The sequence below is a fragment of the Metopolophium dirhodum genome, chromosome 6 (genome assembly GCF_019925205.1).
Source record: "Metopolophium dirhodum isolate CAU chromosome 6, ASM1992520v1, whole genome shotgun sequence".
Taxonomy (NCBI): domain Eukaryota; kingdom Metazoa; phylum Arthropoda; class Insecta; order Hemiptera; family Aphididae; genus Metopolophium; species Metopolophium dirhodum.
Window position 1 is genome coordinate 15,591,194 of NC_083565.1, and position 20,577 is coordinate 15,611,770.

Genomic DNA, 20,577 nt, shown 5'->3' on the forward strand with positions numbered 1-20,577 from the left:
CCCGTGTATTAACTAAACACATGCTATACGCAGTATTATCATAATTAGACATCCAGGTTTTAAATTTTAATTTACGTAAATTATTTATCACACGATATTCCTTCGTATAAAAAAGTCTTATCATAATATCAAACTGTCTAGAATTGTAATTTATTTATTTGTTAAGCCTTTCGTGTCTGTAGTACTTTACAAACTATTTTTTGTATACATAGATACGTACTTTTTTTTATTGTTATTCGTGAAAGTGTACAGCGAGGGTATTTATGTGTAAAGTGTTAGCAAATTTTTTTTTAACTGAAATTCCTATTATTATTATTTCTAACGAATATGAAATCGAGCCTTCAAATGTTCGATCAAATAATTGATCGATCATCGATCTGATCTTATTTTGAATTTTCATAGATAAGTTGATAACCGGCAAATATTTATTGAAAATAGTCATAAATCATACGATTTGTTTTGTTTATTTTTCGTTCGGAAAATGGTAACAATAGCACAATATTTATATGCTTAAAAAAGATACATATATACATTTATATTTTAATTATTTTTGTTTATTTTATATACTTTATATACGTTATGTGTTTTAGATACATTAATTGTTTACAATAATATCAATAATACTAGCTGTTACGCGTCATTGGAATTTTATACAAATTGCATAATAATACGATTCAATGATTGCATTAAATGCATTGTTCAGTGTACCTACCTATTGCTATTGGAGTTATTGGTTTTACTTTGCCGGGAAAAAATTATTCATCACAATAATCTCTTATTATTTATTTATATAATATATTATGCATTTATGTTCGTGTTGGCTGCTTACACGCTATACCAATCAAAATATATTTGTCAAGTTTAATCGTGTCTGTTTATTATGATCGTTGTATGTTTATAATATTGATCTGTGATTGCTGTCGTTGAAATTTTCCCTTAATCGAGGGTGTAAAATAGCCTTTCTAGTTGATTACCCAAAGGGGCGTCGCCAAAACGAATTATATAGTATTAAACTGGTGTGCAGGTTGCTGTTGGGTCGGCGTCCGCGTATGTTTTACACCAGACCGGTAATAAAAAAAAACACTGCACTTTTTGGTTTGTTTGGTAACACGGTTCAAATCGATATCCGGTGGGGGGGGGGGGATACGAACGTGTGTTTATATAATATAATATTATAATAAAATTATAATTTTAGTCCTCTGCAAACGCCTTATTTATGTGGACCAGATAGTCACTCGACCCAGGGGCCATATTGAATCCGAAAAATCGTGTAGAGGGGTGGGTGTCCGAGTGTAAACGCCACGTCCGTTTGTTTTGTTTTGGTTGTTTTTTTTTAATGTTATTACACACCGACACCCTCCCAATATTATCCAGTGCGCATGTATGGTCTGAGTCACTGAAATCGTTGGTTTTTACGCTGATATTTTAGTATTAATGTAGGTAATTCCTCGTTTGTGCGTTTTCACGCGTACATAGGTAGTAATTATAATTAACATTTTATGCATGCAATTTGTTTCAAAAACAGAATTTTGTTTTTAGAGTGTATTGTTATCAATATTTCAGTGTAATAATTTAAGTAATGAACAAGTTTTTTTTATATTCAACAGTTAGAATAATTACATTTTAAATACATTTTTAGTTGTTTCAGTTCATTTTGAAATCGTTTATGAGTCTTGACATGACGTTGTACTTGTCAAGTTAAAATGAATTATATCGTATAATGGAGAACTTTGAACTTTTTGAAGTTGTAGTAAACTTTTTCGATTTTACATTATATAATGTAAAATGCATATACAATATTTAAATAATTAATTTTCGATTTGCGTTGTCATTTCAAGGAATTGGCGCTGTATGAAATCTGTCAAAAATATAAAATTATAAGAGTATAGTTAAATATTTAATATTATTAGTATGACAAAAAAAACAATATAAATAAATGTGAATAAATGTGAATTTAGTAGCGATGTCCGGCGTGGGTACTGCATAATATATACGATAGGTCAGGTAGATTTTTTAAGAGTTGTATACAGTGGCGTAATTAGGAATTTGGTTTGGGGATGGGGGATATACGTTTTCAGCAAACATTAATGGTCATTACCAATACTTTGATCAAAATGTTAGCTGTAAAAAATAAGTTTTAGGGGGGATCTATCCCTTAATCCCCCCCTAATTATGCCCCTAGTTGTATATTTTAAAAGTGAAAATCTACAATAGGTAGGTATCTTGAAAAATAGAAATGTTTTACCTGCTGTTGTTAGCCCATCGATTAAATTGCAATATTACACCTGTGTAATGCCTACTATTTTTTATATTTATCATATTTTGGTGTACATAATGTTCCCTAAAGCTAGGTCCTAGCCTATAGTTGTCCATTGTTTGTATACAATTTAATACGTAAAATCATTAACTGATTCTAGATTCTGAGCGAAGCGATGAATGTATTGATTTTACAATAATGTGTGTTTTTTTTTATTTTTTTTTGTGTCTGTCATCACCTTTTAGGACAGTAAAAGTGCTTGGAACAGTAACTTTTCTGATAGGAAAGTGAATCTAGTTGGTACTTTGGGGGGTCAAAAGTAAAAATTTCCCAGTAGTTTTCAAAAGCGATATGAAAAACAAAAGAAAAATTAAGGAAAAACGGGAATTTTTACGTAAAATCTGTTTTCGAGAAAATCGATTTTGGTTTTTGGTGTAACTCTAAAACAAATGACCGTAAGTACATGAAATGTTGACTGAATGTTTATACTAGCATTTTCTATACACCATAAGATTTTACAAATATTTTGATTCTTTTTGAGATATTTACGGATATTGTCAGTTCTCAATTGTTTTAGTTTTTTTTCTATAAATATCAATAAAATTGTATTTGTTGAGTAGAAAAGCGTGAAAATTTTATGCAAGGCTCTTGATATATTGTTATTATAGCAGTTGAAAAATATTGAAAATACATACGCACAATTTTTTTTTTAATAAGCATTTAAAGTTCAAATTTTGACAAAATTTATCAAATTTGAAATGTAATAATTATTTTGTAGTTAAAAATTTATAAAATGTTCAACTTTTGTAGCTTAGGATTGAAAATTTAAAACAAGGTTCTACGTAAATAAGTAAATATATAAATTACTTTATTCACAATAATATCATTAAATATACTTAATAATATCATAGGCTGACTGACCGTTTTCGCTCAGAATCGTTTTTCTTATACAATGATATAATTGAATTCAAATTTAATACCATCCATTACAGTGACCCACTTGTAACCTACTTTATAGCAGAGCTACTTCCACTTACCCACCTTTTTAAAGTCATATTTAGATTTTAGAAGTTTAAAATGTTAATAAGGTAAAAAAAAATTTTAACTCTGTCTCAAAAACTGCAGCTGCATATATATTTATGAAACATGATTTATTATACTCGTATTATATTAGGTACCTATTAGAATCTGAGCTATTGTGTTTCAAATATGATGTGTATAATATATAGTTACGTCAACTAATATAAATATCAAACATCGTAATAGAATTGTTGTACTCGATCCTTCTTTAATAATCGGCGCGCACTTTGTATTAATTGTTGGACAATGTATTGTGTGTTTAATATTCCTTACGAGTTATTAGTTGCGTCGAGGGGAACACAGGCGTTGTTTAGTCGGTGGTTATGTGCAGGTATGGAGGAGAGGTTAGGTGTGGTGAATAAATCCGTTGTTGACAATAAAATAAAATGCGAACACGCCAATAGTATACCTGCAGACATACTCACACACGCGTACGCACACTACACATAACTATTATATTATTATTATATATACGTCATATTATTATTATATAGACATAATTTTCCCGTGGCCTCCGCCCATAGAACCGCGTTCGGATAACCGTGACGGCGCTATTACTAATAATATAATAATACTATACCGCTGTATAACGCATATAACCGTAAAAAAATAAAACATTAAGGAGTCGTGAAAAAAACAAATATAAATAATGTGAAACAAAATATTATCCAGGGCGCGCAAATTACGGCTCATAAAAAGGGATTATCGGGGCATATTCGAAGTGATATATATTTTTTTTTGTTTTATTTTGATTTATAGGTCATTCCGCCGTTCACACATTTGTTATTAACGTTTTGTAGCTGCATTAGGTTAAACCGGCATTTTTTTTCAAGCTTAACATTACGAAAAATAAATAAAATATAACAAAACAAAAATGAAACATAATCCTTATTCCCATGTGAGGCATACTTTCGAGCGTATAAAACCGTAACGAACTAGTGTACAATACAAACGAGGCAGTGTGGTCGTATTGCTCGCTAATCACAAAAAAAAAACACATTATAAATTAAAATTAAAAAAATGACTTGCACAAATTAAGTTTAACCGTGTGTGTGAAATATGTACGTGACTTTTATACAGGGCGCGGGTTTTAATGTAACATTTTTACCTGAATGCTTACGCATCGATTTGCTAACATATTGCAAAGTTTAGATCAATAATTTTCTAAAATTTTTATTTTTCATTCCTAGCATCCAACGCATTTTTTTTCATTCTAAATACATTTTAAGTTTTTCTTTTTGATATTTAATTGTTTTTTCTTTAATATTTTTGGACCTTATATAAGGCGAATAGCAAACGAGTCATAATTTTAAAGCATTTCTTATTGCCTGTTACTATTATTTAGTTTGGTACCGGATTAATTTATTAGTTATTAAAATCAGCGCCTTGCTGATTACGCCCAACGAAGTCTTGCGTATATACCTAGGTACCATATTAGAATATAAGGTATATTATTATTGTACACGTGGCTTATAAAACGGATACATATTGTGGCAGGATGGTTACCGTTGCAAGACAATACAGTGACCGAACCGCGTGTGATGTGTTGTAAAAAAAAATGATTGTTGTTGAACTTAAAACAACGAAGCGAAAATGCTTTTAACAAGTCATACGATATTTATGAGATCAGGTCAACCAAAGTTTTGTTGATTAAGTGTTGAATTATTTATCACCGGTAACTGCGGTGGTCGTCTACGTCGGCTAATGTGGTCGTAGTAACGATGGTGGTTTTTGTGTTTAACGGCGATGGCGAATAATAAGAATACCGTGCGATAGATACCGCAGCGGATCGCATGTCAGTACTATTATTATAATATTATGCATAATGTACACGAATTTTACTCGGAAATCGGCTTCTAAGTAGATTTATTGCGATAAATTAGTATTACTAAAACTGTTGTCTTGGGCACCACCACCACCACAACTTTTCCACGTCGGTTTACTTAATATAGTATGCGTTGGGGTAGGTACCACATATACTTACATACTATAATAATATAGGTGTATTAGTTTATACTTTATAATATATTATTATGTGTACATGTTTATAAACACGAGTTTACAATTCGTGTGGGTGTCTGGGAATCGGATTTACCAGGGATTTTCGCTTTTTTTTATTTTATCTGTAACGTTTACGATAAATAGTAAATACACCACACTGGCGTATAACTAAATGTTTGCTCTGCGGTAGACTACACAACAGATTTATGGATACTCGCGCTCACACGTGTACAACGTCTGAGAGTCTGTAAAATGCCTCTTAAACCCTCGAAAGTCGCGTTTAACTCTCTCTATCAACTGCACACACACACACTCAAATAACATGACTTGGAACACTTGACGAAGAAAAGTCAAACAGAAGTGGCGTGTTATTTGGTGTCACGCAACCGCATGAAACGAATAAAAACGAAATTATTTGCGTGTATTTAACATCGTGTTCAGCTATATATTACGTGGCATTATAATAAGCATTTGACACTGTAAAACACGGTTTTATCATCTTAAAGAATATTATTTATTTATACGAAATTGTGTGTTTAAACTGCTGTCTCAATGTTAACGTACGTAGTACCTATACCTACTTTGGTATCATACTGGTATCAGACTACCTACCAGGATGTCTGACGCACTTTTTTTTACGAATAGATTAATGTACAGTAAATATATGATAATGACAATGTTTCAATTTTGTGGCATCAATGTTTTTTTTTTATTTGTATTGAAATACTTATCGGCAAAATTATGATTTTTGTTTAAATATGAGTTTTTTTCTAGCAATATGCATATCTTATATTGGGTTTGCAAGTATTTGTTAATTAATAAGTGTGAGAAAATAAAGTTCTGCTCTCTTAAAATTCCAATTATTGTTAACTTAATTGTTGCCGCTTTTTTTTACATAAACTTTTTGATAGTCGGACTATAAGTTATATTTATACCTATAGATATGCGATTATTATACACAACTCATACAATCAACTGCGAAAGAAATTTCACTTCCCAATATTATTGATTATAATATACAGTATACAATTTTTGCATATATTATATTGATTAATATTGACCGTATTCTATATCAGATTAATATTAAATATGTCTAATATTATAGCAGTGAATAATTCGTCCTATGCCATGATACAGTCCGCTACCGAAAAAATGGTACAGGTGTTTGACGATCTCTAGCAAAATCGTCCTAAAAGGTTTTAAGACAATGAACTCACCAGTTTAAAACTGCATCGACGATATAAATCGTTACCCAACATGCCAAAGCAGTTAATTTCCGAAGGTGAGGCCGTTCAGATCGATTTGCAGTCCTCAACCGCTTTTATGATACAAGTTTTCAAAGATCTACGTGAAAATCGTCAGATAGCAGTCGATATTAGTGATTTCAAGAGTTCAAAGGCTCAAAGACTATGTAAATCGAGGCCCGATATGGCATTACTAACAAATGCACCTAATGCGATGCTGTCCACGGAAATTACCGGAAATTTACCGGATTCACCGTATGCGGAAACAACTAACACTGCAGTAATGACACTTGTCGCTGCAGAACTTATCGACATCGACACGATGTTGTCCGTCTCGCCAACTTTCTCACTGGTTAAGCCGACGCGCAATAGTTTAGTCCAATACAGAACATGGCACTACAGCCAGTTGGGGATGCTGAGTCGAAAAATGGTTTGACAAAACCTTTGGACCGGGAGACCACCAGTTTACAGGAAATGGTATCCCTTTGTGGCCTCGGGGATGCTGCAGAAATGGAAACTACAGTAACTGCTACCAGACCTAAACGTCGCTCACTATGGAGCCTGGTGAAGAGATTCGCTCGGCGAATGGTTTGCTGCGGTGCTAACCGCGACATAGACCATTAAGTATAATGTAGTTTTGTAAGGAGTGTTTGGGCACCGGTTTGAAAGTTAGTTTAGTTTACCCCTTCACTCATCACCTTTATCGCGCCTGTGTAGTACGTCACCGTGCACGATTATCCTGAGTTCGCTTGTGTCCGGCTGGACGCCATTCTATTCACCGGAAAATAGTTCAAATCCGTGCTTTCAATTGTTTGCGTTCGCTCGTTCGTTGTCCCCTTGTTTGGTCCCCTTGTGTTTTCGCTCATATATCCGTTAGGCAACGGGTATCTGTTATAACTGTGCTGCGACATCTCATTTAATCGCCTAAGATACTGTGGTCAGGATCCTAGCCCTGTACCAAAAGAAATGTCCATGTAAATAATTATACCTTTAAATTATAATATTGCTATACTAACTTTTTGACTGATGAACAAAACATTTTATCAACGAGAAACATCGAAAAAACCAAAAAGACTGCGATTTAATATAACTATAATATAGCCTTAATATACCATATTATGTATTGCATGGTTTTAAATTATTATCAATGATGTTCGTATAAAACTAATTAAGGTATGATTATTGACGATAGTTATTACAAGAGTTTTTTAAAGTTATTTTTAAATCTTTTTATAGTTGTATGTAGGCAATAATAAATAATACTGATAACAATAAAAAATGTGAATACTCACTTTAAACTGCTGATAAATTATTTTCTGTATTTAAATTTAAATATTATATTAATATTTAATATGTGTTACTAAATATTCAGATGTTTTGAGAAATAATGGTCGATTTCCTGAAAATGTGTCCCGTAAATTGATGTATAAAAAAAGTACCTTGTCCAGGATAAGATAGCGTAGAGCGCAGATGTTTTGGATGTAACCGTTTGTGAACATTTTTTTAAACTTTACCTGAAAATTGATAGTTTGTTAACAAGTATGGAAAGATTAAACAATCCGTTTGCTCATATTTTTACATTTTAATGCGCACACCTTTTTTTTATATTGGTCGTCAGGTCTGAATTTAGTGTTTTACCTATGTTAAAATAAACAAACTATGTACCTATATAAATACCAAAAAGTTTATAAATAAAATTGATGCTAATATGTATGAATGTGCAGTATTGCAATACATCAAATAATAAAATTAAACTTTTTTTGGTAAAATAATGTAATCAAATATTAGCAACCCTATACAAATAAAGAAAAAATAATAATCTGTTTTTCAGGAGCTGAAAAAAATGCAAGTGTGAGCTCCTTTTTACTATAGGTACCTAGGTATAGGGGTTGAAAAAACTATAAACGCCATATAAATCTCAAGGAATCTATAAGTATAGCTTTTTATTGAAAACGGTCTAGTAGTTTTCGAAACAATTAACTTAGGATAAACCGACATGCGTTAAAGTAGATGATCAAAGTGATCAAATATCAATATGTATGTTAGGTATACGTTAAAATTATTACATCCAGTCAATTATATTATATGTAACCTGTGGCAACCATTTATATATAAAAGTAATACTAATTTATTCTAATTTGCCACTGTTACAATATTGTTATAATTTGCCACCAATTATATACAAAAACTCTTTGGAAAAAAGTTTGTTTTTCCTAAATTTTCTGGTAACTTTTTCATTTTTTCTTTCCGTATAAACCTCATTTGGACTATTACAAACATTCTTGAGCTAAATCGGTCCAGCTGTTCTCAAGTGATATGGTTATCAACAAACAGCATTTCATTTTTATTATGTAGATTATAATTAGTATGTATAATATACATTGTATATTTATAGAACATAAAATATTATACCGACTGACACAACGAAAAAAGTTGTAACTGAATTTTACAAATTTCAAAAAATATGGATTGATGTGTGGATAAGTTGTTCGCAAACATGCCACGACTCTTTTTAGAATGTGTGAGCAAGCTTTCGTAAAAAAGTGCGCAAATGGTCACGTTTTGGGATTATGTGCGCAAACAGGATGCACCCGGTGTTCCGGTGGTATTAAATTTGAAAGATATTATAAATAATCGCTTTCGAACAACGACTCTGAGTTGAGTTTGGTAAAAACCTCGCTTGCTTTTATCTCTTTAAACATATTTTTCTATGGTTATCACTATTATCGTTATAGTTTTTAATTACGCTAAAACATTCTTTTTTCGTTTTTTTTCGAATCTTAGTTTACAAAAATTACTAAAAATCACATCTTTACAGGTTTTTTTAATATTTTATATTACCTTCTAAAGTATTACGTGAAACTCTTAGAGCACAACACTGTTATTCGACAAAGTGTTCGCACACAATTGTCCATATCATTATTTTACGTAATGCAATTTTGCCCTTACGATATAGATACTTTTCACGAAGGGGACTTCCGCTTCGGGGAAATTACGATTTCTGTAAGTGGCCGCGAAATAACAGATTTTCGGTTTTCATCACTACGCCCAATAAAACAATAATATTCTTATAACCCTACTGGCCTACTCCTGCAATCTTATATGTACGAATAATCAGATGATATCCGTGCAATATTAATAATAATATAGTCCCTCCGACCCGTCTCCGTCTTTGCTGTCCCTACCGCCACCTCTTTACGCGGGGGGTATATTCGTTCATTTAGCGTAATATTACGCCGCACAGCGAACTTATTGCGAAACGAAACGAAAAGAAACACTATACATTGACTTTGACGTTGACAACCGTCGGTGATTGCAAACATTATCACGGAGATCGCGTATGACAGTCGCCCTCCGCCGCCGCTGTTTAAGTTCGTAAATTTGGAGTTTTGATAATATTACATATACGTCGTCGACGATTAAGGTCGGGTGGCGTTGTCGGGTCTGTTAATCGTGATGGTGCGCACGATAGACTTTGTTTAAACTTTTTCTACGAGGAAGAAAATAATTACATTACATGTTTTTTTTCGACATCAATTTTCATCTTTTCCATTTTGACTGTTCGTTTATGGGTTTGTGGGTCTTAGTAGTGATGTGTGGGGGGGGGGGGGGTTGTGTTGGAGGGTGGTTGTTTTTGGTGTGTTTTTAACATTGTACCTATACGTCAATATAATAATATTGAACTTTATGCTCTGACGTACTGCGATAACCCGCTAATAATTTACCGTTAAGTCATGTCAATCAGTTGGAAGTGGTATAGGAATACAGGTAATCGATTACCAATGTTGTTATTCGAAATTTATGAGAATTTCCACAGCCCCCCTCAAATAATTGGTTTTGAATCCATTACGAATTACTTACGGACGAAATGAATATATTTACATACCATTACGAATGGATTACAATAATGGTTGGTTGAAACGAAAATTGGAAATTCAAAAACTTGGGGCTTTTCCCCAGCCCTGAGTTAATTTTTTATATTTTGTACCGAAACGAATTCGTTATAAACGAAATGAATATCTTTACAAATCATTACAAAGAAGTTACCTGCGGACGATGGCTGAAAAAAAAATTGGAAAATCCGATATAAATGACGGTTGGTGGGGTATGGGGAAATGGACCCCTATATAGTATAGGCATATTTATAAATTATGTATTATATATTCTCGAATAAAACGTTCCATTAAATATAAGGTTCTAATTTTTATAACATTACGCCCGCGTAAACGGGATTTATTATTTCATTCACTACGGGTTTATTTATTGTTATTATTATTTTTTTTTCTCTGGGAAAAAAATAGTTCTTTGATTTATATATTATGAGTTGTGTATGTATAGGTATCACGCGCGTATATCATAACAACGATTATTATCAATATTTATTACCGTTACCGCGTGGCCTGCCTGTATACGATTTCGGTTCGTGTTAAATAGCTATACGCACAATATTATATTTATTAAAAATTAATAAATTGTACAACGCTGTACAACTATGTTGTTTACCTACCTAAGGTTAAACTAAGAATAAAGTAAAGGAATTGTGCACGCCGGCATAGGTACACCAAAGTTTCTCATACTCGAACCACGCACGTTGTTGAGGAAACGTTACCCAACGCGTGTGCATACCTAGGTATATATATACACACACATAGGTATATACCAACTTGTTCATCCGTTATTTACGCTGCCGTTGGACTTGTCGTTGAACGTTACCGTATGTTTCTCGAGCTTTGTGTTTGAAATAATGTATAGAAGTAGTACATTATTATTATTATTATTATTATTATTGTATATCTTACTTTTTGTTTCGTTTGAAAAATATTTGTATTGGAATGTTTTACGCCGGACAAGATGTGTCGGTTGTTTTCCACATCAGCGGGTGTAACCTAACCGTTAGGTTTCGCTGTGGTTTATAAGGCTATACATTCTTCTTCTTCTTCTTCTTTCTTTTTTTTAAATGTACTTTCGGTGTGTGTACCACATAAAACGTCCGACATTAAATCGCCATAAGATATATATGTGTGTGTACCATTGTACCCTAATAACAGCTGCTGCTGCAGTCGCGTCGTATGTTGTCGGTAAGTGAACCGTCACAAATTATTTTTGACAATATATTTTATATTATATATTATTATATCCTACCTGCTCAAATATTACATTGCCTGTACCCACCTCACTTTTGCCTTCGGTGTGAATCAGAAAATACATTTTTACCCAAAGAAACCAATATGATCATGGTGATAAACAAATCACCAAAAATAGTGTGTGCAATAAATAAACCGTATTCCCCATGGCATTTCACGAAATAGTAATAAAAACAATATGCTCGTATTTTATGTATTACGTTGTTATTAATTCCAGTCGCGCTTTTGGCCGCTATGCATCATCCTGGTTATTAGGTTTTTCAGACCTTATCGACTCGTTTCTATTGTGCATACGATATAGTCACAATAATCTAAACGTTTGAGCGATGGTAGCCGAGGGAATATGATTAAAAAAAAAAATGTATCGGTAATAACGGTGTTAATGAATATATATATATATAATATGTGTGTGTGTGTGTGTGTGTGTGTGTGTGTGTGTGTGTGCGAAAAATGTAACTATAGTTGTACATCGATAACAATGATTTATTATATTGATTTTTGGAGAGTTGTGATGAAGATTTTATTCATGTGCTGAAATGATAAAAAATTAACACCAACTTCCTGCAGTTAGTTAAAATGTATATTATATATAGCTGAACGTAAAATAAAAATAATTTCAAAGAGAACGTAAATTATTTTCAATGCAAGTAGTTTCATTCTTTATTCAGTTTATTTGACTACGTGAACAAATTAAAACTCATTATAATTTATTGTTTATTTTAAGTTTTTAATTTTTTTTGTTTTAAATCTGATTTGTTTTTTTTTTTTGCTAAGTTTAAAAAAACAAACCAATTATAAAATAATATGAATCATTCAGGTATATAATTTTGAATTGTGAAAAGTTTATAAAAATTATAATCTTTATGGTATGGCAAGGAAAATTTCGTAATAAATAATAACAACTTTAAAACATGTTTTATTGCTAAAAAGTTACTCTGAATACGAATTTCATTTTTTATTTATAGTTGTTGAGGGATGTGCAAATGCAATAAATAGTCTTCACGGTTGGTAAAGTTTAACCAAACAAAAAAAAAGTGGATTATATAGGCAATATATTGCCAATATTAAGTAGGTGTAGTCAATAAAATATTTCCGTAGAATACAACGGCAATACCTACTTATATAATATAGTTTTAATTTATACGATTTATCATTATTATTTTTATCGTAGTTATATAGGCAATTTAGTAGGATCATGCCGATTACGTTTACAATTTATGAACAATTGTTTGAAAATGTAGGTACTTACATTTATGACGTGTGTGATGTGTATAGTGTATTATTGATAAATTTATTATTAGGTTTTTTTTGTGACTGATGAGTTCAATCTCCAACTTTAGAAAGTTGGCATGAACAAAAAAAATATACGGAAAACGGAAATATTTACGGAATACCTACCAATTTTTGTCAAAATCGATTTTGTTATTTCGTTTTAATTCAAAAGTGATAGTAACTGTAATACTTGAAATTGTCTGCTTTAGTGTTTTCTTTAGATTCTGAGCGAAACGATGAATGTACTTATTGATTTTACAATGGTTGCGTGTGTGTGTGTGTGTGTGTGTCTGTCACAATCTTTTGGAACAGTGAAAATGCTCAATTTTAATCTCTTTTCTGATAGATAAGTGAATGTAGTTGGTACTTGGGGAGGAGGGATGTCCAAGTACTTTTCTTAATAATTAGAAAAACAAACAAAACAAAATAAAAAATAAAATGGGAAATTTCACAAAAACTAGTTTTTGACAATAAGGACTTAATTACTATAGGTTATACATTATTAAAAAACGAATATTAAAAATGTTTACCAAATGTTTACATTATGATGGATAACAAAAAGTTAAGCATAAATCTAAAGTTATTTTTATGGGCGTTTGAAGATTATATTTTGAAAAATTTTGATGTTCTCTTTTTATTAAACTGTTTTAATTTTGTATGTATAATTCAAAAAATATTTATTGAGCCTTGAAACTCTTACACAAATTCATTTTCTTCGCTGTATGGCATTTTCAAAATACTAAGGCTAACTGTGAGTTTTATATAATTTTTTATAATACTAATTTTTTTTAATTTATTGAAAAAAATTGTTCACTTAGTAGAAAAAGTTTAGATACGTATTACAATTTTTTACATAATTCGGTATTTTTCCAATTTAAAAATATTAAAAATACATCAACACAATTTTTTTTTTTAAAGTATTTGAAGTAAAAAGTTTGACGATATTGGATATTAAATATCCGTAGGTACTTTCAATTTTAAGCATAATGATTTTATAGAAAAATATTTGTGGGAACGACATTTCATATTATTATTGTATTTTATGTAATTTATTAATATTCGACATCGGTATTAAGAATAATTTAGTTGAGGTCGATTTTATGTTATTATTATATTATATTATCAAAACGTTGTCTGTACACGTTCGATCTTGTAGATATATTTCTAAGATGCATTCGGAACTCAATAAACTTTTACGCATTTAAAGTTTCGAATTTACATAGACATCGCTCGAACATAAGTTTACTGTACAAACACCATTCAAACGTCTGCATTTTCATTATTACTCAACCACTTTTAAAATACCATACATACACACTACACAGATGTAGAGTTTAAAATGTATATACAGTCCCTAGTAAATCAAACAATTATGTACGTCTCCTTCCTATGATAAATATTGACTTTAATTTCCAGTTAAAATTCTGAACAATATACTTTCGTTTTATACAATATTGTTATACATAGAACTATTCTATTAGAGAGCATCAATCGAAAAGTTATATTTGCGATTACAGTCCGCGGCTCATTCAACAATTATAATTATTATAACATGATATTGGTGTCTCAGGAGACTATACTAGCAGCGGCTATTACAGGTACCTACGCCTGATACACGTCTGTGATAGGTAACAGCGTCATGATCGATTTGGACTTCGCTTTCTCTTAGCACTCGCAGTGATCTTATGCGTTTTGTGATCGCGCTCGTTTTACGGTAAATAATTGATCCCGAGAACTCCGAGGGGTAAGACCTTCTGGCCGCGCCCGACTAAACTTTTTATTATTGTTGATATTAATAAATTGATAATTTATTTTTGATTAAATTACACGGTAGCTGTTTGCTCCTATATAGTGGGCGGTACAAGGTAGGTAGATGCAAGAAACGGTATTGTGGCAGTGTGTGTGTGTGTGTGTGTGTGTGTGTGTGTGTGTGTGTGTTCTGCTGGTCGTGGTGTGAGTGTGTTTGTGGGTGAGGGGGAGGTCATTGTATTGCACCGCACATTCGTTTTTAATATACCACCGCCGCCGCTTGGCAAATTGCTACCACACCTCTATAATTGCCGTCTCGCCCCGAAGGCGGCTACCCTCTTCCGCCCTAACATGCGTGTGAGTGTGAAGGTATAATATGTGTTGTTGTTTTTTTTTTTTATTATAATTATAATTATTATTGCTACATATTAATATTATATGCTTTTTAATCAAATTTCGTTTAGTAAGTTTTTAATCTGTAATTGACGGACGATGTTAATTATAATTGACGGGCTACTCGGCCCGAATAATGCAAATAACTTTTTCGACCAATTCGACACATTGATTTCAACTAATAACTCAAGCGTATTGGCGCATATTTACATAATAAATAGTTATTTACTTCCTGCATCATTTGAATATTGGTTTGTATTTTTACTCTACACTTAAAGGCATCTTATATGGTTAATAATAACTTATAAAATAATAAAATATTGTGTGTATATTATACTGTATGTGCATGGAATTATATATGATCCTTACTTTAATAAAGTGAATGTTAATTTATGTATATAGGAGTAAAATATTTATTTTCAATGACAATTATAATATATATTATGTTATATTGTTATATGTACCTATAGAAAAATATTTATATAGATTTTTATATGAGAAATTTTTGATAATGAATGCATTTTTGTCTGTGTTTTAAGGATATCAAATGAGTTTTTATATTGAAGCTTTGTATTTACAGACTTATTTTATACGATGATTTATCATTTCTTTCAAATTTCAATTTACGGTAGGTTACGGTGTGTTTTGAACCTAGAGGAAAGAATTGAGACGAGTGTTCAACACCCGGTCTCTATGTCTTGTCCTGATTTTATAATAAGAATTCTATACTTTCAAGCAATATATTTACCATACAATTTAGTTACGCTCTTTAAATTATACAATTATTATTACATACGAGTATATAGTTTCATTTTTAGTGTTAAAAGGAGATTAGCTTTATTTAAAATAAAAAACTTTTTTTTCGTTTATGATTTTCTATAAAAGATTTTCAATAAATTTAATTAAATGTTATTTATATTTTTTAAATTTTTTCTTCTTTAAGTCAGTACAAAATATTTCCCGACGGCAAAGGTAATTGTTTATAAAAATTAATAAAGTTTTTAATTAATTAGTGATAATTTACAGCTGATAAATAAAAATGAAAAGAATGAAAAAAAAGTAGTAATTTGTCGTTAACATATTTTTTTTATAAGCAATAAAGGTATTTGCAATACCTCTGAGAGATAGAGTGACTATATCGTTACAAACCGAGTAATAATTGACGAGTTTGAAGTTGTGATAATTTCCTTAGACATCTCAAATGTATTAAGGCTGTATTATGTAAACTATATAAGACGTAAACTCTAGTGTGTAGATATAATTTGCTTTGTACAGACATTTATATGGATTAAATGGAGAACGATTTTGAAACTTGTCAGTCCATGTTTGACGCTGAGAACTCTGACGTCATAAATAAAACAGCTCAAAATAAGAAATTACGAACTTGTATAGTTTGACTTTTCTTGTTCTCTCAAGTATGCATAATAATTGACAGTGATTATTGCATCGTTTTCAGTAAATGGATTTTTTTTTTAAACCAAACTCTTCTTCTTATAGGTAATTTCATTATTTTTATTTAATCTACCTCTATTAGGTACATACTTACAAGATACAATTTGTTTGACATACAATTTTATGTGTTGATTGATTTGATGATTTAATGCATTATAAGTAATAACCCGTTATACATTTTTCGGTACTATATTATATCTCTACTTTTAAACATATAACTTAATGCTTATAAAATCACATAGGTAGGTAGTAGGTACTATATAGGAGAACCTATATACAGGTACTTGTAACTTGCTTTAAAATTGAAATATCATTAAAAATCAACCTACAGCCACAGAAAACATTCTTACATTTAATTTTGATTAGGTAAAATAACTTATAGTCAAATATTATAGTCAATGACACAAAATTGCTCCTGCAGTAAGCAAATTTACTTTGTTGTACATTTGTAACTCATGTCGGTAAATGTAACGTCTTCGCTTAATACAGGAATATCTTATATTATGTTTATTTTCACGGGATGCATTTCTATAAAATTCTTCTGACGTTTAAACTTCGAGAGGTAAATGTGATTCAAACGCAATTAATATTCCATCCTCCTTATTGAATCTAAAGAATTCATGACGTCGTTTTTAAATATTTGTAAACCTGTGCTGAGTAAATAAAAGCTGGCACAGATTAAAATGTAAATAAATAGTTAAACACGGTGTTAAATTAAAAAGGACTCGCGAGCGGGTCGTCGAAGTGTTACCCGCGGACTTGTTTATATATTATACTACACACCAAACACATAAAAAAATACACATTATATTATTTACACGTACTAAATAAAATAAAATTCAACGTCGGGTTGTCCGCTGCACACCTATCCTTTTCTCCTTTCCTGATGACACGGTCAGAGATAGTTGGCAAACTATAGAGAGTGATTCCACACAGTGAGTAACTGCAGAGTAGGTATATATCGTTCCGATACCAAAATAAACCCAATTTCAATTAATCGGCACTCAACGGTCAGCGTTGTGTTTACACTCGCGGAAGCCAATTAATCGATTAAAATTACCGGAAAAACCCCAAAAGTGGTAAAAATTAATAATCATAATGATAATAACAGTAATAACATCTAAGTATAGGGTTGTAAAACGTTTACGGAAAACGACGCCTCCCGCGCACGTTACAGGATATTAGGTATACACATATAGGTACCTAAGTAATTATAAAACCTGTAGGGCAAAAAATAAGAATAAAACGCCACTTTCAGATTCGTGTGCGTATTGTTAAAAGTAACAACGCAATTTGTTGACCGCGTACACTGTTGAAAGGTGATAAGAAATAATTTGAAAAACATTGAATGATACATCTGGGTATATATATTTTTTGACCGTGGCATAATGAGCAGAATCTATATACATGAAATAGATACCTTCCTAATAGAAATTAAATATTTTTCTCTTTGTTATATAATTACTTATGTTGTTTTTTATTATAACATTTATTATACTTTTACGATGGTTTATTTTGAATTGGTGTTAAAACGTCCCATTAATCGATTTTGGCTCATTGACGTATTTTTAATTTCGTTTTTTTTTTTGCGTAATTTCTTTTTGATATCGACTGCCGAAAGCCATGTGAATATTATTACAATATGTTTGCACACGTTTATGTATTGACATAGGTACATTTATTGATTTTTCAGTTATACTTCGCGTAGTTGGTTTTCGTATTTTCTATATGTATATTATGCGCCGTGTATAAATGCCTAAATGTTTATGGCGTCGAATAAATCAATTTATATAGAAAAAAATAAAATATTCACCCATACGGACACAATACAATAAGAGGGGTTACGAAAACAACTGAGTAATACAATTTAAAATAATACATTTTTCGTATTTTTGACTAAAATGTTTATTATCAAAGTTAAAATTGTATGTATATAAGCAGACAAACTCATATTATGATACTGAAATATGGATATCAGCTGTAGTATACCCATGATAGACCTATAAACTAATGGACAGCGCTTTCCACACCACCTCGTCATTGGTTATTTCAGACGTCATAACTAAGAGAGAAAACATAACATATGAGCATATTTTTTAGCACACTGTAACGGCCCAAAACCTCTTTATTCTCTCTCAACAATCCCGTCTGGTGATTTCTCTCTCTATACACTGTCTATTGGTTTATACTGTTTATAGGTCTAATGTCTATGGCTACACCCTGTTCCAAAAAAGAAGACACCAGATTTAGGTACGTAAGAAAACGGGTTTTGCCCGTGGCCCCTCCTAGTATCTTCTCTTTTGGAACAGGGTACATTGATATTTAATTCAAAATCTTTAAATATTTTATTGTACTGCACGTGTAAATTAATTGAAAGGTTTTATAAAATGCATTTTACTTGAATGACAATAACAAATTCTTCTGTTTTCATTTTCGATGTTTTAATTTAAAACATTATCAATTATTCCAATTCAATATAAATCGATTAAAAGTAAAACTGGGTTTGATATTATGCTTGTGATAGATCAATGATTATATTATACATAATATCATATAAAATGGTTTTTAGTGACAACCCTTCAGTGGTGATTTTGTTATGCAACAATATAATATTAATATAATACTACGCCAATACTATTGTTTTTATTTTTTTATTGTCATTAAATATTAATTTTGACATTTTTTCGATAAAGTCTTGATTTGTTGTCTTGATGGGCTGTGCTTTGAATGTTTTCGCTGTATACATTTAACGAAACAATTTTAATGCAAATAAAATAAAACGAACTCATCTGTGTTATTAACATCGCCTAAGTAATACGCGATTGTACGTATAATGGAAATCTTATATAAAGGAGAAAAAATGGAATCGAAAAAGGAAAAAATAATTACGCTTTTTTCTTTCCTCGGGTAACTAACTGAGTACCTAATGGCATTTCGTAATAAATTGGTCTTTGTGTTTTAAACATTATTTTTACTTTGTTAAAACTTGGAGAGGGTACCAGCGCACACACACACACACACACACACACACACACACACATACATACGAACAGTCTCTCTCTCACTCTCTCTCCATCTCTCACATATATTTTAAGAGGAAGAAGGTAATAATTAACTATCGACTATTTTTTTTCTAGTGATTACACAGTTGTCATCTTGAATATTTGGTGTACGAATTCGTATTTTCACTATCCTGCGTGACATGTTATGGTTTCGTAGAATTAAAAATAAATATCTAAATGTGTCACATTCACGACTGAAGGGAAAACGTACGTTTTATTTTTAGGGAGGTTATACGTTGCACGTGAGAATCACCACCCTCACATGACAAAACCCTTCCAAGTTGCTGTCAATCACTCGTTTTTTTTCTCATAGATACATTTACGTATGCTTCTTCTTTTTAAATTCAATTGTCTGTTTTACTGCAGTAGTAACATCAACTTTCTGTACTCAAAGGGCCATAGACAAACCGGGTTCGTATTCTATCCTCGCTGCTTACGAGTTATTGTTTCGTTATAAGTGCGTTTTTCTTCTGTGTGCATGCCAAGTTAATCCAGAATAACGATAACAAATAATAAAGACGGACGTGTGCACACACACTCGTAACGTTATATTGTGGTATGCATTTTAAATTAAAAAAAAATAAATGGAATTGCTTTTATCGTTATGTAGTAAAGTAGTCTGTAGATGTGGTAGAAGGACGCGTATGAAGACTTTTTGTGGATCCCAAACTACTCGTCGTCGTCCCAAGTCTCAAGTCTACGATAATAATCTCCCGATGAATTTTCTGATAGACGTTATTATACGAGTGGATGTGTGCAAGTGTGTTGGCCATCATAATAATAATATATTATACGTATTATAATGACGCTTTACATCTTGAAAATAATATGACCTAACCTAGAGATTGTTTGTTATTATTTTATGATACCCATACGCCCCGGAGCGGGAATACATTGGCAACATAAAAAAAGCTTAAAAGCAA

At 31.3% G+C, this 20,577-nt stretch overlaps 2 protein-coding genes across 2 annotated transcripts in view; both read left to right on the plus strand.

The window, feature by feature from the left end:
* The window catches only part of LOC132947031 (uncharacterized), a 316,853-nt gene that overhangs the window by 113,841 nt on the left and 182,435 nt on the right, over nucleotides 1–20,577 (plus strand). The gene's annotated exons all lie outside the window — the stretch shown is intronic.
* LOC132946548 (uncharacterized) lies at nucleotides 6,428–7,206 on the plus strand. The gene is given in 2 exon segments (XM_061016597.1): nucleotides 6,428–6,934; nucleotides 6,985–7,206. Coding segments are annotated over 2 exon segments (729 nt in total).